This window comes from Sardina pilchardus, chromosome 2, assembly GCF_963854185.1.
Source record: "Sardina pilchardus chromosome 2, fSarPil1.1, whole genome shotgun sequence".
Lineage (NCBI taxonomy): Eukaryota > Metazoa > Chordata > Actinopteri > Clupeiformes > Clupeidae > Sardina > Sardina pilchardus.
In genome coordinates, this window is record NC_084995.1 from 26,366,081 (window position 1) to 26,390,053 (window position 23,973).

The following is a 23,973-nucleotide window of genomic DNA, read 5'->3' on the forward strand; positions in this document are numbered from 1 at the left end:
GTTGGGGCCAGGGTCGGGGTAAATTGCGGGGTTAGGGAGGCATGAGGCAATGAGGACCGGAGGGCTTATGGTCGGCCTAGCCCCCAATGCCTCATGCATAAATTGGAAAAAGGCAATGATTCTGCGGTCTCCAGACCCAGTTGGGAGCTTTTTTAGGGACTAGAACAAACAGTTCATGTTAAAAGTGTTACAATGTGCCGTGACATAATATTTGGATACGTTCTTACCTTATATTTGCTCTTAAGTAGGGGTGTGAATCTCTCCCTTTTAAGACGATTCGATTCGTATCGATTCATAAAGCTACGATACGATTCACAGCCGATGCGGTTTAATACAGAACGATTCAGTGCGATTCGATATGATGCGAAACGATTCGATACGATGCAGTAATAGGCCCCAAAATGCAATATAGTTCTTAATCTCATTTTATTTTCCATACTGCAGATTTTTTTTTTTTCTGCTACTTTAAATGGCATGAGAAAAGTTACAATTGCACGTCATTAATTACATTTTTTCCAAAAGACTTGATTGACTGGATTGAAAGACTGAACAAACATTTTGATAATAAGAACGTGGCCAAATGCCTCTAAACGAAATCACTCGGCCAATTAATAGAGATACATTCATATCACCCTATACTTAGCTGCTGAACCAATCACAATAGTTAAAAACGATGTGATGTAGCTGTAGCTCTTGGGAAAGAGTGTCTGTCTGGATTACCTTTCATAAATAAGGAGGCTACTAACGCACGTTGTGAGAACCGCGTTCAACACATGACAGGTAGGCACTACCCTCCCTCCTCCTCAGTCAACTTTCAGACGTGCACCGAACATACAGTAAGGCACCGAAGCATTTGGGGAGACACGGGGAAAGGGGAATGCAGGAGGATGACAAAGGGTGTTTGTTGTAACCTATGAAGCTAGTTTTTTAGGCTTGTGCTTACGACTGAATATACTGTATGTCTTCGTTCAGGATACTGCAACACACGTTAACGTCAGCGTTATCTGCATTTCACTAAACTTGACAACTAGTTTGTTGCTGCCACTGTCTAGCAATTACGCTACTTACAGTACCCTCGTTGGAGAAGCTAGACGCTCTGGTGTGTTAGCAAATCACGGTCGGTCTTATGATTTTTAAAGTATCATAACTTTTAATGTTAGTTTTCCGATTCGACATTTTAAAATCGATTTATCTATCGATTCATAGTACATTTAAACCGATCCAGGGGTTTGCCTACCGATGCACTCGCGTTGTTAACGTTCCGAATGATTACCGATACATATCGGTTAATTTTTACACCCCTACTCTTAAGGTTTTCCCATCCCTATAGAAACGACGTAATCAAATCTTATTACCTTAGAAAAATATTTGTCACATCATAACCAAAGCAGGGCATCGGACCACTGCCTTACTGATCTAACAAGCTCGCAGGTCGACACCTATCCCATTGCGCTACGTGAGACAGCTAATGTTAGCAAGTTCTAGTTTGACTATTTTCTGCCCGACAAACAGCATAATTATTTGTTACACACACAAAAACGTACATTCGATTGTTAGCACAATAGGTCATCAAAACAGCAAAACACATGTACATGTACGGTTACTCGGAACTAACTTGTATAAGCGTTGTCCTCCATCACAACGTATTTCACACGTGCACAGCCTCGGCAAGTCAGCATCGGTGCTGTCTCGATGTTTAAGGGTTTTATAACCCACTAGCACTTGGGTTGATTGATTTCGGATGGCACTTAATTTGACTCACCCTTCACGTGAACGCGCAAACAAAGTGGAAGTGTATAGGGCGAGGGCTTAGGGGCACGTTTCGGAAAGGGCCTACTAGTTAGTTATGTGCAAAGTAAGCAAATGCCCTCAGTTCTTGTGTTTTAGAGATGTGGTTGCCACAATCATGTTTATGGGAGACAGTATAAGATAATTGGCCAGTGTGTCATAACACGTGTCATGACTCAACTCATTTGAATGTCACTCAGCAACCAGAGGATGACATTATGAACATGTGTAGTAGTCTGTTTTTTTTTTTTTCCAGAGATGTGTATACACTAATTCAGCGAAACACGGAAGTAACACCGCCGCCATTACTGCGTGGCTGGCTGCTAAGAAATTAGCCCCTTGGTTCCAAAGGCGGCTGGTGCAGAAGTTAGCTGTCATTAAAACACGTCTTAATACCTTACCTAATAAATTACCTTCATCGGTAAGTTTTGGCACAGTCTGGTGACAGAAAGCACAGACTCCCGATCCACTTTATACTCGTCAAGTATGTCTCGTTCTCGGCAGTGTGGCTTTTCGGGGCTTCAATGGTTTTAAGAAGGACATCTTTCAGTTGCCATTCTTCATTTATAAAATGTGCGGTGACAGTCACATATGCCTCAGTGGCTAGTGAGTGACGTCCAGCCATCTGTGGTTAAGCCGATTTTTTGTCCACGAATCATTTGTATGACGTTGTCTTTAGTGGTATCATGTAGTTTCACAACTCTGTCTGTGATGGTTGCGCGGCTAGGAATTTTGTACCTTGGCTCAAGCTCGTAGACAAAGTCTTTAAAACCAGACCCCTGAGAGACGTTAATTGGTCTCATGTCTTTGCAGATAAATCGTGTCAATTTGTCCGTAATCGATGCTTGGTGGGCAGCGGGTAAACCCCATGATGACGAGGGAGGCATAAAAGCGCTGATCTTTGCCTGCTTCAGCGGTGGTTGATTGCCATCTTCCTCAGTTAGCTTACCAGGGTGTGTTATAAGGTGTGCCCTCAGGTTGCTCGTGGTGGAGTGGTAGGTCAGTTCAATATGACATAGTTTGCAGAAAACAGTCTTTTTACTGATTATTTGTCCATTTCGTGATGGAAATTGGCAGGATCGAGTGATGAACTCCACCTCCGCACTGCTGGCCGCCATTTTTAGAGTGCATTAAGAGTGAAAAGCGATTTGTTAGGCCTATCACACCTTCGCTAAAGATAGTCACTCTTTTTTAAAAAACATTTTGAACACATTTGAATTATAATTTTAACATTCAAATAGTATTATTTGTTTACAGATTTGAATTATATTCGAATACCGAAATTCGTTTCAACAGCCCTAGTCTGAAATCATTGATCCAATTTTCCCTTTCACCTGACATTTTCTTTCATGAGCGGGATCTCTTGTTAGACATTCTCTGACAGGATGCTTTCATTGAAAAGCACAGGCAAGTGTCACTCGTCACACTCGCAGGCACGCAGTAATGGCGATATTCAAGATGGCAGCGCCCATAAAGTTTGCGCTGGATTAGTGTATAGGCAGAGCCCCTTTAGGGAGAGCCGGTCCACTTCCTATTGACTCCATTGTACCGGATTGTTCATGCAATCTGTTGAAATTCCGCTGGGGGCGTTGCCGAGCAAGTGATAAATGAATTGTGGTCTATGGGGCTAAGCGGCTAGAACTCGTTTTTTTCACAGTTGACAACTTCATTTCTTAATGTACATTGTCGTAGTAGCTACCTGAGTATAGGTTTTCCACTGGAAATGAAATAAAAAGTCACTCATGTCCTTTCTGCTTTTCATAGGATGGGCCGTTTTCCCTGTAACATGCTAGCATTTAGCTCATGGATGCTCGCGACAATCGCGACCGATTACGACCGTCGTGAAGCTGAACCTTCTTTTAGGTCTATGGCCGTAAAGTGGTTCGCTTGTGTCACGTGACATGAACACTTTGAAAGGGTTTTTAGGAATAACAACACATATTGAAAATTGTATTGGTCAGCTGATTGTCAAGTCAAGTTATCCTGCATCGCATGCATTAATGCAATTTTAGGAGAAAAAAATATATAACGAGAAATGTGGTACTGGGGGGTTCAGCTCCATTGCTACCCATTCATTCATCACTTGCTCGCGATCGCCCTCTAGTTGCAGTACCATGCGGAAGTATTTCGCTAGTGGTCCTTCTCCCCTTATTAGACATTGGCCCTTTCCGAAACCAGCCCCTAAATCCTAACACTACACACTTCCACTTCGTTTGCGCGTTCACGCGAGGGTCCGCCACATTAAGTATCATCCGAAACGAATTTTGAGTCGAGTGAAGTGCCTAGGGAGAGGGGCTACCACGCCTCCAGGAGCAAGTCAGCATCGATGCTGACTTGAAACGCAGGTGCAACCGTTTTCAAGTGTTCGTGCAGCTCGTGAATCTCCCTGCCAGTTGTTTTTTGGTCCGTATGACGGCATTTACAGATAAAAGCGTGATTTAAGCTACATTGTAACAACTCATGTTCAGTTTGATACTCAGTAAAATGTGCAAGATCGTACAGAAGTAGGCTGTAATATTTGAACACATGTGCAGGTCGCATTTACAGCACTTTTATAATTTGATGTTAAATAAAGCATAAAATGCAACTCCTCACTCATAGTAATGAAAGGAGAGAAGAGGGATGTATATCCTAATACATAGGGGTGTCCAGAACATCTTAATTGGCGATTTAATATATATTGGCTTCATAATTTCTATGAAAACGAATATGACGTCAACTTCCTTCTCCCTTCAAGCGCATCCGAAATGTAGCGCTGTTTTAACCCCCTAACCCTTCAAATGCGAGTGTTCTCCGCACCCACGAGTGGACTTGAAAAGGAAGTTCACTCGCTAACCGAGTCGAAGTGAGTAGGGATCCGTTTCGGAAAGGGCCATTCTCTGGTATAGGCGTAAAAACATCACTCATCTTAAAGTGAAGAGACAAGCAATCTGATAGCTCCCCCTAGTGTGGGTGTGGTGTAAATGCTCTGTCTGTTACAGTTTCAAAGCAGACCAGTGTGATAACCCTAACAGAAAGAAAACAATCTGCATGTGTATAAGTGTACACTTTTCTCTGACAAATCCCTGAAAAGTGGGTCTTACACACATGCAGCTGTCAACACGAGTGCAAATTTACATCCACATTTCAAAACATATACTGTAGTTTTCTGATCACCATTTAGGTTTACAACTATAGAAAACAAACCTAATCCACCTGCAGAACATTGAGAGATCCAAAAGTCAGAAAATGTTTTGGCCACTCACCTTAAACACATTTTTTCAGTCTATCAAAACAAGACTTCAAACATTTGTTTCGGTCTTGCATTACTTTTCCCAAACTTTTAAACACTGACTTTCAACCCTAGACTACTTCCAATCTTTTGGGCAGTTGTGTGTTTGGACCAAGGAATGGGTTTCTATGACAGCTGTATGGCAGATCATTTGGTGTAACTCAGATGAGTTTAAAATACAAAACAGATTGGCTCTAGGCTCTCAAGTTATCAACAATTTGTCTCCAGTATCATAAACCCAAGGCCACATTCCAGCTGTGATGCCCAAACATTTCTACATTTTCACATTTCTGGATGATATTTTAAAATAATTCCTGACTGGATATCCTCTTGGCCATTATACAAGGCAAACTGTGGAAGTTTCCTTGTATTGTTTTTAAGGATATACAGTACTCAGAACAAGTATCACAATGCTGGAGACAATCAACAATCTCAAGTCACATTTACACATTAGTGTACACATAAGAACTATAAAAAGGGGTTGGGGTTAAAATTACACACGTCTCACAATAACAATAACAATTGTCTTTATTATCTAGTACAGAAAAAAAAACACTTTTTCTAGATGTCAGTATATAAAGGAATATTCCACATGTTTTCCAAGAAAACATAGCTATTTTGGGCAGGTATAGTGATAAGCTAATAGATACTGTATGTGCACAGTGTGGATCAGTAATTTCAATAATACATCAATAATATCCTATAACAGTTTAACATGTTGATCTTCACCTATGACCTACTAACCAAAATTGCATGTACATGTAGAAACATCTTTTTGTGGACTACATTATCTTTTTGGACATGTTTCATCTTGCTCCTCTGTTTCTCTGAATTAATACTTTATTGACATACAACCTATAGGTGTATTTTCTCCCAGACAAGGCAGACATCTCTCAGGGGGTTTCTGTAATCTGTTTCTTTTTTTCAAAGATTTGAAAAGTATGCTTGCTGGCCTGTGATAAGGACCATGGAGTAGAGCCAGGCATGTTGCATAAGCTCCACTTGCCAATGATAAAACACATCGGCAACATCAACACAATGTCCCCTGGCTTGATTCTCGCTCTGGGCAAGCAGATCTGTTTTTAGTCAGGTCTGTCTGTAAACTGACATGATTCTGTCATGGTATAGAAGTTGTTTATTTGGTGGTTGTTTTTAGGGGAAGAGTGGACTACAAACACAGCATCTGGCTGCATATGGTTAAAAACTAGACAATTTATCTCATCCAGAGCCAGGAGGCCTATCTCTGAAACGCCGGCTTTAGTGTGAGAAAAAGCTATGTGCTCTGTATATCTTCAGATGTGCAAGTATGTTTTGTGCTAAGTCACTTAAGTCAAGTCAAGTTTATTTATATAGCGCATGTCATACACAGAGGTCGTTCAATGTGCTTTACAAAAGCGAAGAGTAAATAAATGTAGGGCAATAGTAAAATAATAGCCTAGTTTAAAAAGTGAAGAATAGACAAGAAAACATAAAACCCACAAGGTAATGGTGCATGCAAATGTTTAAGAAGTAAATTAAAGACTAAATGAAATTATAGTCAAACACCCAGTGGACAGCAGCACTCTAAGTGGATTCCAATTTGGATCGGCAGGCACAGTGTTTTTTTTAAGTTCTGTGACCAAGTCGGCCTTTTCATGAGTCAAGCTACTTGAATGAAAAAGTATGGATTTTGCCGCCACCTACTGACTAAAACCAATACTGCTATTCAGAGAGTTCCATCTTTGCCTTGAGTTTCATCAGGTTCCTTTCCACAGATGTATTAATCAAGCACCATGCAGTCTGCATTCATAATCTACGTTCTTGGTTTTATAAACATGTGGAACCGAACCTGATGAAACCCATGAACTGCCGTTGTGGTGGGGGATTGCATATTGATCAATATACCAGGATTAGTAGTAAGCTTCAGTGGAGTGCTCTTATAGTCGGCAGGCCAACACCAGGAAATGTGCTTAGAAAACACTTTTGATGGCATTTTTTGTTAAAAGTTGGCAACCATGCTAGAAAATATTAGAGGGCTCTGAGTTTCCAGAATCCAGCGGTTGCCAAAATCATATTCATAATTTAAGGTCATATTTGAAGGTCAAAAACAATGCATTTTATGGATTGTCTTTTTGGGGACCTCTTTTTTTCATGGCATTCTTTTTTAAATGTTGGCAACCATGCTAGAAGTTAACCGTAGGGTCTGAGGTTCCAGAGTCCAGTGGTTGCCAAAATCATATTCATAATTTAAGGTCAAATTTGAAGGTCAGAACCTCAAAAACAATAAATACATGTTATGGTTTGTCTTTTTGGGGACCTCTCTTTTTCATGCCATTCTTTTTTTTTTAAATGTTGGCAACCATGCTAGAAGTTAACATTAGGGTCTGAGGTTCCAGGATCCAGTGGTTGCCAAAATCATATTTAGAATTTAAGGTCAAATTTGAAGGTCAAAAGCTCAAAAACAATAATAAATGTTATGGATTGTCTTTTTGGGGACCTCTTTTTTTCATGGCATTCTTTTTTAAATGTTGGCAACCATGCTAGAAGTTAACAGTAGGGTCTGAGGTTCCAGAATCCAGTGGTTGCCAAAATCATATTCATAATTTAAGGTAAAATTTGAAGGTCAGAACCTCAAAAACAATACATACATGTTATGGTTCATCTTTTTGGGGACCTCTTTTTTCATGCCATTCTTTTTTTTTTTTAAATGTTGGCAACCATGCTAGAAGTTAACATTAGGGTCTGAGGTTCCAGGATCCAGTGGTTGCCAAAATCATATTTAGAATTTAAGGTCAAATTTGAAGGTCAGAACCTCAAAGATAATAAATACATGTTACGGTTTGTCTCTTTTGGGACCTCTTATTTCATGCCATTCTTTTTTTAAATGTTGGCAACCATGCTAGAAGTTATAAGAGGGCTCTGAGGTTCCAGAATCCAGTGGTTGCCAAAATCATATTCATAATTTAAGGTAAAATTTGAAGGTCAAAAGGTCAAAAACAATGCATTTTATGGTTTGTCTATTTGGGGGGCTCTATTTTCATAACATATCTTTTAAAAAGTTGGCAACCATGCTAGAAGTTATCAGTAGGGTCTGAGGTTCCAGAATCCAGTGGTTGCCAAAGTCATATTTAGAATTTAAGGTCAAATTTGAAGGTCAAAAGCTCAAAAACAATAAATAAATGTTATGGTTCGTCTTTTTGGGGACCTGTTTTTTTTAATGGCATTCTTTTTAAATGTTGGCAACCATGCTAGAACAGTGGGGTCTCAGGTTCCAGATGGTACTTGCCACAATGATAGGTAAATGTGAAAAGAATTAAGATTTTAACACTCACATCAGAAGCGACCAGGTCGCCGGGCTCACTGAAGAAGAGTCAACATGAGTCCGCTTCAACATGAATTTGTTTTATCCACTCATGACTTTATATTGGGATGTTTGATTTAGCTTATCATAGAGCGGCTCTGGCCTGTCAGCTTGGGGCATTCGAAAATGTGTACATTCCAATTGGTTTTCGCCGAGCTACATCATAGTTCATTAGCATATTCAGACTTTTAACTTTTTCGATCTGGTCACCCAATTCGTTTCACTTTATTATTTTGTTTTATGTGAGGCACATTGAGCTCCCCTGTATGAAATGCACTATATCAATAAAACTTGCCTTGCCACCGAATTTGCTATGGCCACCCTATTTGCAGAGAAATAATGACTTTCGTCACTCGTTGCTTCTGATGTGAACACACAGTTAGGTCATCAGTTACATAAAACAATCTTCAGTTTTGCGGATGACAAGAAATAATGACATCGTTAGGAAATAAAAACCGAGAGTAGAGACTGTATTGCACACTTTCCACGTGGAATTATTCATGGTCTACAGGCAAACCATGAGGAGGCTGACACACGCATCATCCTACATATGCTGGAAGTAATTAATGCTGGGTACGAGAACATCATTGTGAAGTGCCGTGATACAGATCTCCTCCTTCTGCCTCTTCACTTCACTAGGGACCAAGTCTGCAAGGTGTGGATGATGAGTGGGACTTCCAAGGAATATGAGTGCTACCCAGTCCACCTTATCAATGAGAACTACCTCAAGTAGTTGTGGATAATGTACTCGGCTTCCATGCCCTAACTGGTTGCGATACTGTCTCCTCATTTGCTGGACATGAGTATTTGCAACACCCAGAACTGTTACATGGTGTTGGTTGGGATGGGCCTCAAGGTGACGTTGAGGAGTTTTTGTGCCATCTGTACAAAGCACCATGCACATCTTTGGGTATTGACACGGCTAGACATGACTTGTTTCAGAAAGGCAAAAAGGCAATGGAAATGTTACCTCCAGCAAGTGATGCATTGTCATTGCATCTTGCATGTGCAAATCACCAGGCAAAGGTATGGATGCAATCTGACAAGGTAGATGTTATGGCCTGGTCAGATTACACAATATCAGCCCGATTTTGGCCATTTGTCGTGACCGACAAGTTTACAGCGTCCTATCAGATTTCAAATGATCGGGCACGACATCAAACGGGGAGGGAATCTTATAATGTGACATTTGCGATTTGTCGTTCACAACGTTCTAAAACAGCCCGACCAAAAGACTGGCTTGTCAGAAATTTGACGGGAGTCGTAATGACACAACCGATGCTTTCGGTGTATGTGGCCACTCTCCCGACCAAGACGCGGAGAGGTTTTCATGGTTCTAAAATCGTATAGTGTGACATGGTAGATCGTAAACGACAATTGTGAGCGACAAAAACATTGTAGCCTATAGTCTGAATTGGCATTGACATTTTGCCTTGAAATAAAGAAGCATTCTTGTCATTCATTAGCAATATATTCTCTAGAGAACGTTTTGTGTTATTCATAGCATAAAGGAGTAATGGCCATATCAAGTCTATATATCCAAATTATTTATCAATAAAAATAGATATTTATCAAAAAAATCTTTCAAACTTTTCAAAAAAGAATGCCATGAAAATAAAGCCCCCTAAAAAACTAACCATAAAATCTATTGTTTTTGACCTTTTCACCTTCAAATTTGACCTTGAATTATAAATATGATTTTGGCAACCACTGGACTCTGGAACCTCAGACCCTTCTAATAACTTCTAGCATGGTTGCCAACTTTTTAAAAAGGATGTCAAGAAAATAGAGCCCCCCAAAAAAGACGAATCATGAAATCTATTGTTTTTGACCTTTTGACCTTCAAATTTAACCTTAAATTATTAAAATGATTTTGGCAACCACTGGATTCTGGAACCTCAGGCCCTATTAATAACTTCTAGCATGGTTGCCAACTTTTTAAAAAGAATGTCATGAAAATAGAGCCCCCCAAAAAGACGAACCATGAAATCTATTGTTTTCGACCTTTTGACCTTCAAATTTGACCTGAAATTATAAAAATGATGTTGGCAACCACTGGATTCTGGAACCTCAGACCCTACTAATAACTTCTAGCATGGTTGCCAACTTTTAAAAAGGATGTCATGAAAATAGAGCCCCCCCAAAAGACAAACCATTAAAATCTATTATTTCCAACTTTTTGACCTTCAAATTTGACCTTAAATTACAAATATGATTTTGGCAACCACTGGATTCTGGAACCTCAGACCCTACTAATAACTTCTAGCATGGTTGCCAACTTTTAACAAAAAATGCCATCAAAAGTTTTTTTTAGGGTCTTGGCCTGCCGACTATTACATTTTGTCCCAGAGCGTTATCACATTGACTTGAGAGGTTTTGTAAAGTCTGATGAAATTAGCAACCATTAGCCTAACTAGTTATGATACGTTCACTGGAATGCTAGCCACATAGCCAGTGACATAGAGTTGAGGGGTACAGCTAAAGCCTACTTTACAGACTTTGACAAAGTTTGGGAAATATTCTTGAAAGATTGTAGTCTTTCAACTAATGCCCCTCATTCAAGCTTTACTCAAAAGACTACAATCTTTCAAGAATCTTTCCCAAATCTTGTCAAAGTCTGTCAGTCTAAGGTAGGCTTAAAGGGATAATCCGGAGTGAAATGCACTTTAGATCAATTTTTCGGACTATTGGGAGTACATACGTTGAGTTGACACCAAAATCATGTCATTCGGATGTATTTTGAGAAAGTTCGAGTTCACCGTTTTTAGCCAAAACTCGTTAGCCTGTAAGTGACCGGGGCAGGTCCTTTCGCCACTACAAAACGCTATTTTTATACCTCTTCTACTGTTCCAAACAACACTACACTTACGTGGTAGTGAGTAGAGGGTCCATAAAGCCAAACCGAAGTATCCCCACGTCTTTATGTGGTCGGATAGAGAGTCCAGAATGAATTTAATCGAGTCAGTACCTTCCGGAAATGTCACTGCGGCAGCTGCGCAACGCTTCAACAACACTTTACTAACATTTCCGGAAAGGTACTGAATCGATTAAATTCATTCTGGACTCTCTATCCGACCACATAAAGACGTGGGGATACTTCGGTTTGGCTTTAGGGACCCTCTACTCACTACCACGTAAGTGTAGTGTTGTTTGGAACAGTAGAAGAGGTATAAAAATAGCGTTTTGTAGTGGCGAAAGGACCTGCCCCGGTCACTTACAGGCTAACGAGTTTTGGCTAAAAACGGTGAACTCGAACTTTCTCAAAATACATCCGAATGACATGATTTTGGTGTCAACTCAACGTATGTACTCCCAATAGTCCGAAAAATTGATCTAAAGTGCATTTCACTCCGGATTATCCCTTTAAGTTGCGTTTTTGTAATAATTAGGGCTGAATTGATCCATTTTTAATTTAAATTTAACTAGCTAATCAAAAAGGCTGCATTTAATCGGGCAGTTTTCAACATGCCCCACATCTATGAGTTTAATATAGCCTACATGTCATCCTCAGTGTTTGACTGACAGTGAAGCTCACCTAATAGAAATGCTGTGCTTCATAGGCATTCACACTAATCAAATGTGGCCCAACTTCAAGTGAAATTAATCTAGAACTAAAGCTTGAAACTGAAGCAAATTAAACTGCAATCGCAATATCTATGAAAAAATGCAATTATTAGTATCTCAGAAGCTATCCCTAAATCGTGCAGCCCTAACTGGGGCCAAGCAGAAAAGCGGTGTAGGCAGCCATTGTGTTTCTACCTTTTCTTATTAAACGACACATCTTTCCTCTGCCTTTGATGTCTATGGCAGGCTGCCCATAGAACTGTCTGGTAAAAAGTTGTGAAACTTAGCAATTTTTTATTGTCTTTGAGTAGTGCACTATCTGGGCACAGTTCAACATTATTGTTTTAGATGGGGTAAAGGGGGGGTGCTATTGAGCTTCTGTCTTCTTCTGACCCACTTTTCTGTCATCTTCATGATGACGAGCGTGAGGACTGCTGAGGAGAAGCTTGGTGCTGATCTGAATGGTCCAATTATCATTGCTCAATCAAATATATTTGTATGAATATTTATTTTATTATTCCTTAATATGAGTTCAGCTTCAAATATATGTAGACACATTGTGTTGCACAAAAAGTAAAAAAACAAAATAAATAAATAAATGGTTTCCATTTAAATGTGTATCCATTCCTCCATTCCTTGCCACAAGATGGTAGTGTTGGCTGTGTTAGCTTAGGACCTACCAACAAAATTATTCAAAAGAAATGGTTCATTTTGAATTCAAACAAATGACACTTCACATACAGTAGACTGCAGTTGTTGGGATTATTATATTATTGAGTAGGAATGTTCCATGAGTACATGCCAATTTTGAGATTTTTAGAGATAAATTATTTCAAATGGGGAAAAAAAAAAAATTCCCACCTGAGAATGAACAGAAGTTTTTCACATATTGATGTGTCACCACAGATCAACCATATACGTAAGTTACTCCTATGAAAAGCACAAATAGTGGGAAAAAACAGACTACTCGTGACAGAGGAGGGGGAGTTGAACTGAAGAATCCCACCGTTGTTGTTGTTGTACCCCCCTCCTTGTCCACATGTACGTCAGCATTGTCATCCTCCGCATTTATCAATGTGGGAACCCTCCTCCACTTCTTTCTCAAAGGAGCAGGCAGGAATGTGCTGTGAGCTGCCTGCCTCGGGCTTGTGTTATCTGCTCACCGAGATGTTTTGGTTCCCAGCAGAAGCTCAACACAGACTGTGTTCTCTCTCTCTCTCTGTCTCTGGTTGTGTTTTTGTGTGATTGGGAGAATGGTTATGCTTGGCATATGTGTGTTTAAGTATGCCTTAGTTATGGGCGGTTGTTGTTTTGTTCTCAGATCGTGATCCTGGGGTAGCTATTCCTCAAAGGCTGTCATGGATGAAATTATTTTCAACTAGTATCCCTCCCCACGCTCATAATAAACATTTGTGTCCTCTGCCATTTGACACCATATTTACATCGAGCATTCTTTGCCTCATGTTAATACAGCAGGGCTGCAAATGAGAGAGAGAGAGAGAGAGAGAGAGAGAGAGAGAGAGAGAGAGAGAGACTCCTTATGTCCAACTGAGGGACCCTGTGACCACAATTCCCTCTTTGTTTGCGCGGTATGGATACGTTATGTAAGCACCAGTCTCTGAGATCACCAGCCTATGCAGCTGCCATCCTCCGCCACTGCACATGATGTTTTCCAGAGAGAGAGAGAGAGAGAGAGAGAGAAAGAGAGAGAGAGAGAGAGAGAGAGAGAGGGAGTATGAAGGAGGGAATGCTGTAATCCTTAGCAGTTAGAGGCCCTTACTTTCTTACACATGTGGGGGAGATGGAATTGCCATCTCAGCACAGCACACAGTCCAAGTATTTAGCCAGTCTTCACATGGTAAAGGCATTCACATGCCAGTCTAGCTCATGTATGTAAAAGCCAGGCTACAGTTTAAACTAGATACTCTCTTTATCATTTCTTTGAGTTCCCGTTTACGTTCTTATCATTGCAGCACACTATGAAAGTGACCTTTGGAATTCCAGCGTGTACAAACAAGTAACAAGATTATGAGCCCATATCAATAATAATAATAATAAAAAAAAAATAAAAAAAAAAAAATAATAATTGTTCAATGAAAAAGAAATTACTGCAAGAATGTTTTGGGGCTTGGCTGTACTGTCCTACGATATTGTGAACGATATTCATCAGTTTCAATATCACTGACATGACCCCTTTTAAAAAACAAAACAAATCAAAACCAAACAAAACACACACACACCAGCTTCAGACATGTTTTAGACATTTAATAGTGCACGGGCCATGATTAATCTGTACAGAAATAATATTAATAATAAAAAAGATAAACCATTTACATTTTCATTTATGTAACTTAAAGCGTAACATTTACAATAAAATAACATGGTACAAAAAATGACATATTTGAGGTATAAATACAAGAATGCTTAAATTAACGTTCATTGTCATGCGTTATCGTTATTTGGGTGGCATACACTTTTAATGTACACAAAGGTTTACAACACAACACAAGGCAGAGCAAATCAGTTTTAGATTTCAACACAAAACTGCTCTTGGATCATAGAAGATAAATGGTATTGTATGTTTTGTTACTACTTAGTTTTTTTTACTTCATTTGTAGGTTAACACTGAAACAGAAGTACACTTAACAACGAAGCTGACAGTCATTTTATTTTTTTCCTTCTTAGCACGACATAGTCCATCTCCATCCCTGTTCTCTAGCCCTCAAATCTCCAGCTCCTTTACAGTAAAACCTGTAATATCTTCACCTCTATAAAAAAAGACCTCCTCGGGTACTTCCTCTCCCTCCCTCTCCTATCCATCACATCTTTTCTTTTCTCCCAAAAGTGAGCATGCCCAAGGGTGCATTGGCTCATGACATCTGATAGACAATAGCTAATGGCTATTTCCAAATGATCCAAAAGAAAAGAAAACAAAAATAAACTTTGAAAACATACTTAAAACACTGGTCTCAGCCATCACTGTTTTCTCATGTTCTCTCTTCAGAGCAGCCTGTGTGTGGCTGTTGATCAGCAAGCTTTATTGTGAGGATTTTGGCCCTTCCGTGTGTTGGTCTTTCTTTTTATTCTGGGCATGTAAAGCCCCTCAAATTAGCCAGATATATGCACTAATCTACTTAACTACAGCGCTTTTCAACTCTCAATCACAAACCAGTCCGCCCTCCTACGTCCTCAACCTCAGGTGTTCCTGCCACCTTTCAGTCTTTTACACGCTCTCTGACAGCAAGGCACACACACACACACACACACACACACACACACACACACACAAACACATACACAGATACACAAAAACAAACCTGAACAACACAAACAAGTGTACACACGTACGAACAAATACATACATACATACGTACATGACTCCCGGTCATTTGTTCACCAACTCTTTAAAATGTTAGTGTATATCTACTAATGAAAGGGTAGTTGATACTGTAATAACTGCTGTTTTGAAACAGTGGCAAACACATGCTCACACACACACATAAGCGCGCGCACACACACATACATTGCTGATAATATATGTTTTCTATACTATATTGCAGCAGAGAGCCAGTGCATGGAGTATATCTCATTTGTCTCTCAGTCACACAATACACACGCACATACTGTATTATATCACCCCGACACACGCGTACATTCACACACATGTTGTATACATTGTCCATTTTGCTTCCCAGAAGCTGTAGAACCCTGACCCCCCCTGCCCACCCCATGACAGTTTGGCATCACTGTTGACACCCCTCCCTGGACGGATCAGATCCTGTGCACCCACTTGAGGGTGATTTCACAGTGCAAGACGCCAGCAGTCTTGTCATGTGTCCATTCCAGGCTTGGGCTTTTGTTTTTCGCCTTTGACCTGTCAGTCCAATGTAGTGTAGAGATAAACAAAAAAATAAGAACTGTATAGCGACGTTCCGTTGTCCAGAAATACTCTCAAGCCACTGAGTCTGCTCAAGAGATAGCAGCCGTGTCGGCGGAGGAGTCGTTTTCGTCCTCATCATCCACCTTCCTCCGTTAGACTCTCAAGAGACGAAGGGCGAAGGAGAAAGGGACTTATTTGTCCATAGGGGAGGTGAAGGAGTCTCTGATCCGAACTACCTCCGCAGCACACTGGTGTCCATAGAGCTTATTGTACCACTCTGGGAATCGACCCCTGGGAGGGAGAGAGAGAGAGGGAGAGAGGGTTAGCTAAGTCTGTCTGAGGCAGCAAGTAACAGGCTAGCTCCATTCTCCAGGGGTTGTGCAAGACTGATGTGTTTGTAAGAGGCTGCATAATGCAGACAGATTAGTGGAGTGTGTGGAACGGACTGACACCATAATCCCTCCCCAAGTGGAAATGTGAGTTTGGGTTGAATATGTGTTTACGTGTACGTGTGCTGCTGCTACAGAACTCAAATAGCAGTTTCAAATGTACGTCAGTTGACTCTGTGTGTGTGTGTGTGTGTATGTGTATGTGTATGTGTATGTGTGTGTGTGTGTGTGTGTGTGTGTGTGTGTGTGTGTGTGTGTGTGTGTGTGTGTGTGTGTGTGTGTGTGTGTGTGTGTGTGTGTGTGTGTATGTGTGTGTATGAGTGAGAGAGAGAGGGAGAGAGGGGGAGAGAGAGAGAGAGAGAGAGAGAGAGAGAGAGAGAGAGAGAGAGAGAGAGAGAGAGAGAGAGAGAGGGAGAAACAAGAGGTAGAGGGTGTGAGTGTGTGTGTGTGTGTGAAGCTCACCGGCAGTCCACCCTGGAGATGAGCGTGAGGCGGGTCTTGTTCTGGCCGCAGGGCTCCATGTAGTAGCGGGAGGTCAGGACGTTGGCACGCACGCCCATCACTGCTGCCCGGTCGTGATCCACCGACGCGCTCACCAGGGCACACGCACCCTTGGGCAGCTCGGTCATCCACGTCCTACACAAAACAGCACCAGCATGTTAGCTTAGCATACACGCTAAACACGCAACATATGAGGAAGAACTTATTTTATTGAACGGAAATCAGCACAAGTACTGTATATTAGCTCATACACACTAAATACTCAACATTATGAGGAAGAACTTATTTTATTGAACAGAAATCAGAAGAGCATATGAGGTGAAGCAGATAATGACTGCCACAGTGAATAGGTAGAAAGCGAATAGAAACAAGTGTCCTGATGTATAGAGACAAATACAGACAGACAGATACGGTGGTATTAGCTGAACAGACAGGTACGGTGGTATTAGCTGGACAGGTAGGGTGTGCACTGCACTGCGGCGGGTCTCACCTGAGCACCACGTGGTCTCTGGGTGGGTGCGGGGCCATGCTGTTGCGCACGTACTGGTAGACCTCGGCGCGCTCCTCCAGCGTCTCCACCACGCGGCCCTCCAGCAGGTCCTCGTCCCAGCGCTGCTGCTCCCTCAGCACGCGCGACAGCACCTCCTCCGCCGACGCAGCCACCTCCACGCACGCCTTCCACAGACGCAGCGGGGAGCCGTCGTGCACCTGAGGAGAAGCGGCCAGGTAGAGGTTGGTTTTTGTTCGCTTTGTTGCAGAAAAATGTTTTAACGTTCAAAGGGAACAGCAAACTAGACACAGTATTGTTTGTTCAGTCAGTGTCGCCATGGATATGATTTTTATTAGGTAGGTTGGAGACAGCACACTAGAGGATACTGTTCAACATGTAAACGGCTTCTTCATTTTTGACCACCCTGACAGAAGTCCAAAAGCTACAGGCCAATAATATACACAATATATGACACTTTAAGGTCCTGTTCCAAATAGCTCTCTCATGTAGAGGCATCATGCTACAGGCAGGGAAGAGCAGTGCATTGGGACAGAGATTTCCACCCTAAAGGAGTTTACGGCCTCAAGGGCCGAGCAGGAAGTGTGTTTGGGAAGCCTGGGCTGCATGGTATGTGGGGAACAGGAAGTGGAGTGCGGAGGGGCACACAGCACAGTACGGCAACATGAGCAGTGATGTCATGGCGGGCGTGGGGCCAGAAAGGATGCTGGGAACAGGACGAGTTTGTGTTGCTTTCACACGGACGTCAGGCCTGATTCACAAGAAACGCCCAGCAGGCTTTTCCATCAATCAGCAGGGAGAGATAGAGGGCAAGCCGAGGGGCCAGCGGCACAGAGAGTTCAAGTTAAAGTGGACTGCTATTTAGCGGAGGCTGTTATCCATGGCGACACGGACTAGCAACGCCGGGTTCTGAAAATGAAACCCAGGCTGAACAATTGTCAGACAGCGATGTTACAACCACTCCATGCCGGCAATGACAACAGTATTGAAGGTCTAGTACACATTCTAAGGTCTATACACATTCTAATTTAGTCCAAGGTGGTTACTCAAACTGGACTCAAATAACACACTCCCAAAATAAGAAAGAAAACCTGATGGGTAAGATGTCAGCAGCTATATCGCATGTTAACTGTGGGCTATGTCTTCATGTAACAAAAAGGTTCCACCCTCCCACACTAACAAAGGTGACATGAGCGAACGCTAAAGTCATAGATCTAAATGGACTTCTCTCTCTGTGTGTGTGTGTGTGTGTGTGTGTGTGTGTGTGTGTTTATCTGTCTATGTCTGCCATCCGGTACCTTCTTGTATGCGAGTTCAGCAGGCTCTGGCGTGGACACGCTGTCGTAGCCGCGGAACTTGTCCTTGGCCTCCTTGAGCAGGCCGTCCAGGCCGTCCCGCAGGTGGGAGCGATAGCCCTGCGGCCCGCACCCCTCCAGCAGCTCCTCCATACGCACGGGGCTCAGGCACTGCTCCACGTACGAGTTCCTACAGTGACTCATCTCCTCGGGGATCTGCACACACACACACACACACACACACACACACACAGGGACATGGTTAGCTTGATGGTCACATGACAAGCTGCCTGTAATCAATAAACATATACACCAACCACAAATGTCCATGAACTTAAGAGGGATATTGTCATGCATATTGTCATAGGCAAAGGAATTGTTCTAGACTATCCACCACTGTTTAGAGGTCATGCCCTCAATGAGATCAAAAAGTGTCTGAAATCAAGATGTTCACTCATGAACTTGGTTACATTATTTTATTCACTCAAAAGAGTGTGTAAAGTCACAACAACACCAGCCAACAATACTCTGGCATGATTTCTGGAACTATCAAACCACAATAAATCCTTGAATGAAACGAGGGAGGGATGTGATTAGTCCAGCGTGCCTCACTAAATATGGTAACTGCGTTTCCTGTTTCCTGTTTCCTCCCTGCCTCCCTGTGCTTCCCGCTCATACTGCCGGTCTGACACATGGCATCTTGTGCTAAGTATTAGCGGACCGAATTCACTTATCAGAGATTAACCAGAGAGCAAGTCAGAGCTCGGGGTGGTAGGGCATAAGTGACTACCCCATGTCCACTGCTATGCTGCCCTTTAGTTCCCCTCCAAAAAGCCCCGCACAGAAAAAAATAAGGTCAAAGATGATGAGGAATCGTGATAACCCGTAAACAGTTATCAAAAGTTGTTATTAGACCATGCCAAAATCCAGATCCTCATCTTTGGGAATCTGAGTGCCTCACGGATAACGAAGTCTGCATGATAATTGACAGGGCCCATGCGGAAAGGGCAAACATTCATAACCTCAGGCACACCAGTCAGGCGGTGTTCCGGCTGAGGCCTGATGTTGTTTGGTCTCGCCATTTGCCAGCATTCATTATTTCTGAGCTTATCCAATCAAGGGCTTCCCATTGGCCTTGGCATGCAAGGTCAGCCAGGCTGTTTGGGTCAGGCTCGGGTGGCATGGGGGGGGGGGTGGGTGGGGGGGAGCGGGGAGAGCAGGGGCGGAAGAAAGCTGTTGTTTCGAGGCATGCTTCGTGAGCCCTTCTGCCATATCCTCAGACAAGGTCATGACCTTACATAATCATGGGCTTCGACATTCCAGGAAGGCATGGACTGGCCCCAGCAACAACCAAGCCGAAAAACAAGAGAAGTTTCTTAACAAAAGTGGAGCAAATAACATCCGAGGAAACAAGGCTTGAGGTGAGGTGAGTGTAATCAGCTTTGCAACCCCCCTACCTCTGTTGCATAACAACCAAACCTTGACAGCAGAGAGCACGGGCAGCAGCCAGAGGGCCTGGTGAGAGTTGGCCCAGCTTTCCATAAGCAAACCCCCCCCCCCCCCCCCCCCCATACACACACACCCCCCAGGTTCAACAAATGTGTGGGGTTGGGTAACACGCTGATGTCTGTGTTCCAGGATGTAAGGCTTATATTCAAATGCTCATATCTCTGTGTACTGTGTAGTATTTGCTCGGCGGGTATTAGATGTATTACACAAATGGAGGCTTTGCTGTGTAAATAACAGAATAGCATATCTCCGTGCCTGCAGTGTAGGCCAGGTACAAGGTAAATGTCAAGATGAGGGGTGTGTATGTGTGTGTGTGTGTGTGTGTGTGTGTGTGTGTGTGTGTGTGAGAGAGAGAGAGAGAGTGGTTGAGTTGGAAGACACTAACCTGGAAGAGTTTGCGGCACTCCTGGATCATGTGGGCCAGACCGTGAGTAGCAGCCAAGTTCTCATTCAAGTCCCTCTGGTCAGGTTTACCTAGGTTCTGCTTCCTATTCATCACCCTGGAACACACACACACACACACACACACAGACATGTTAATGATTGAGCAACACTTTCTCCACACACACACAAACGCTCAGACACATCCAAACACATACACCCACCACACACCTCCATCAACACAAGGGAGACTGATGGAGATCTGGGTAGAATGGAGTTGCATAAGCAGTGACCTCACAGTCACACCATACAAACAAATACAAACAAGCAGAGTGTATCCTGTCTTTCTCTCCTCCGCCTCTCACACAGGCCTCCCCCTCTCTATCGCTTCTCCACCCTTTTCTGTGTGTCTCTCCGTTCATCTACTTGTGCTCCTACAGTGCCGTCTGACTCGTTCGGCTTTTCACTCTATCCCCCACTCTTTTCCTCTCTTCTCTTCCCATCCTGTCTGCAGCTCTGTGAAGCGCCTTCCCTTCCTGTGCTGGGGCAGTGCCACACATTGTCTGTTATGTAATTGGCTGCTTTGTGTAATTATACGGTATTAACAAAACTTCCCGAGACAATTAAGACGGTACTTAAGGCTGTCTGTTTGATTTGACAAATGAAAGGAGTTCAAGAGGGTGAAGGTGGAGTGTATATCCTGGCCACACACAAACACACACACACAAACACACACACACACACACTCAGAGACACGTGACGTCATCTACACACACGCAGACATAATAACTGGTTTGTGGATATATACATAATTTGCACATGTTCAAAAGCATAAGGCTTTGCACTCTTACACACAATCTCTCTCTCTCACGCACACACACACACACACACACACACACACACACCTGGGCGAGGAGCTGTCTCGGCGCAGCGTGTTGAGGTGGAAGAGCGAGGGGGCCAGGCACACGGCCAGGTTGGTGCAGGTCATCTGGTTGTCGGCCACGCTGGCGGTCACGTCGCTCAGGAAGCACAGCAGCGTCTGCAGGGCATCGCGCGCCTCGTCCGGGAGCAGCAGCACCGCCGCCCGCACCGCCTGGAGACGCTGCTCCTTAGGCATGTCTGAGAGAGAGAGAGAGGGAGGGATGGAGGAGGAGGAGAAGAGAGAGGTGGAGAGAGAGAGATGGAGGAGGTAGACAGAGAGAGAGAGCAATAAAGAGAAGACAGGAGAGAGAAAGGAAGGAAGGTGAGAAAACATGATTTAGACCATTGATTTGGGACAACTCACAGCTAGAGAGCTAAAAGGGCGCCAGCTGTTTATACTGCACATGCATCCCCTCCACTGGGCCAGTGTGCTCACATAAGAGCCCAGAGAGAGAGGGAGAGAGAGAGAGAGAGACGGAGAGAGAGAGGGAGACGGATAGGTGGAGACAGAGAGAGAGAGAGAGAGAGAGACGGAGAGAGGGAGACGGAGAGGTGGAGAGAGAGAGAGACGGAGAGAGAGAGAGAGAGGTGGAGACGGAGAGAGAGACGGAGAGAGAGAGAGAGATGGAGAGAGAGAGGGAGACGGAGAGGTGGAGAGAGAGAGTGAGAGGGAGATGGAGAGAGAGAGAGGTGGAGACAGAGAGAAAGAGGGAGACAGAGAGGTGGAGAGAGAGAGGGACGGAGAGAGAGAGGGAGACGGAGAGATGGAGAGAGAGAGAGAGGGAAACGGAGGGGTGGAGGCGGCTCCTGGGGCATGACATACGTGACCCGCCAGATTAACCTCCGCAAGGAACAGACTGGCACTCTAATCCTGACACGCTGAGTGTGAAAGTGCGGGTGTGTGTGTGTGTGTGTATGTGTGTGTGAGAGAGAAAGAAAGAGAGTAAGTCTGGGAGTCCTCTAATGAGAGAGGTGGAGGCTGTACGTACACACGAGAGGTAATACAGGAGAGTGTGTGTGTGTGTGTGTGTGTGTGTGTGTGATACTAGGGGGTAAACAGAAATGGCAAGTATAGTCCTAAACAGGGTACAGATCCTCAGTTGTTCTCAGTGTTAGACCTTCATTTTAACTTTGCCAGTAATGTAAACAAACACAAACTTTGCCTCTCCTGGAACTTCCACATACAAGCAATTCTCTGCCAAGACACACACCATTGTTTTCACAAAAACGACTTCCGAAATTTACAGCCGGACTTACGGCGAGTGATTGTTGGGGATTGATTGCTGACACATGGCCACTGAGTTCACTGATCACTATAAGGTTAATGTTGCCATTGACGATAAGGGTGTTGAGTAACCGGGCTGGTGAAGCAGAACACACTGATTTACTGCCTATGCCATCACATCATCTGACAGCTATTTCCTGTGGCTACGCTGGGTGTGTTTGTTCATGCGGCTTTCACAATCAGACCCTTATACCTAGAGCAGTGTGTGTGTGTGTGTGTGTTGCTATCACATATACTTTATGTTTGCTATGTGTGAGGTGAGTGACTCAGGGGGAGAGAAAAGATGTATCCTGGGTAGGTGTCAGGTTTTTGGCTTGAACTGAAGTGATTTATGTAAGCAAAGTTTTTTTTTCTGCATGTGTGAAGGAAGTGCATGTGTATGTGTGTGTGTGTGTGTGTGTGTGTATGTGTGTGTGTGTGTGTGTGTGTGTGTGGTGCATGCTTTTTTCTCTTACATTGGTAGATCTGCAGGAAGGTGTCTGCCAGCTTGGTGGTGAAGAGGGGCTCGGGCAGGTCTCTGAAATACTGCTTCAGCATGTCGGCCACGTCGTAAGCCGATTGGCCCTCGTAGCTGACTCCGCCCCCATCGGCAGCACAGGCCTCGTTCATCTGGCGCAGCGCCTGGATGCGGGACTTCACGCCCGACTTCCTGAACAAGCCCACCTGTACGCCCACACACACACACACACACACACACACACACACACACAGAGAGAGCGAGGGTCAATCCCTGAGGCCACAGTGCATTAGAAGGGTTCACATGGCCTGTGCTGGTAAGGCTTCTGAAAAACTCATGTTTTGCAAATGGCTACAAATATGTCAGATGTCAGGTGGGCTGTTATTTGTCAAGCGTGCGCAACTGAGATTCCAATCCTCCCGAGGAGGCCTCTCCAAGAATCCAACTGTTGAAGTTCTACAGCCCTGCCTTCAGTCACCAACTAGAAAGCCTTCTAGAATAGAATAAAAAAGAATCCAACTGTTGAAGTTCTACAGCCCTGCCTTCAGTCACCAACTAGAAAGCCTTCTAGAATAGAATAAAAAAGAATCCAACTGTTGAAGTTCTACAGCCCTGCCTTCAGTCACCAACTAGAAAGCCTTCTAGAATAGAATAAAAAAGAATCCAACTGTTGAAGTTCTACAGCCCTGCCTTCAGTCACCAACTAGAAAGCCTTCTAGAAAAGAAGGGAAAAAAAAAAAAAACGCAAAACACTTGCATGGAAAAAGAGGGCTGATCACTGTACAAGCGGATGTCTAAAAATACAGTGATTATGTAACAGAAGCCTTATTTTCCATCTTGTACAAAGAGATTCCTCCATGTGTAGGACCCTCTGTCTGTCACAG

General features: G+C 43.3%; 1 protein-coding gene across 2 annotated transcripts in view; it reads right to left on the reverse strand.

Moving 5' to 3' along the window:
* Positions 1-14,213: 14,213 nt before the first annotated feature.
* The window catches only part of dlc1 (DLC1 Rho GTPase activating protein), a 121,099-nt gene continuing 111,339 nt past the window's right edge, over positions 14,214-23,973 (reverse strand). For both annotated transcript variants that reach the window (XM_062523622.1, XM_062523632.1), the window contains 7 exons: positions 23,088-23,295; positions 21,332-21,545; positions 20,431-20,545; positions 18,540-18,752; positions 17,224-17,441; positions 16,695-16,868; positions 14,214-16,134 (listed from right to left, as the gene is read on the reverse strand). In XM_062523622.1, the coding sequence (XP_062379606.1) occupies positions 16,035-16,134; positions 16,695-16,868; positions 17,224-17,441; positions 18,540-18,752; positions 20,431-20,545; positions 21,332-21,545; positions 23,088-23,295 (1,242 nt within the window). In that variant the 3' untranslated portion in view covers positions 14,214-16,034. The remainder of the gene's footprint in view (positions 16,135-16,694; positions 16,869-17,223; positions 17,442-18,539; positions 18,753-20,430; positions 20,546-21,331; positions 21,546-23,087; positions 23,296-23,973) is intronic.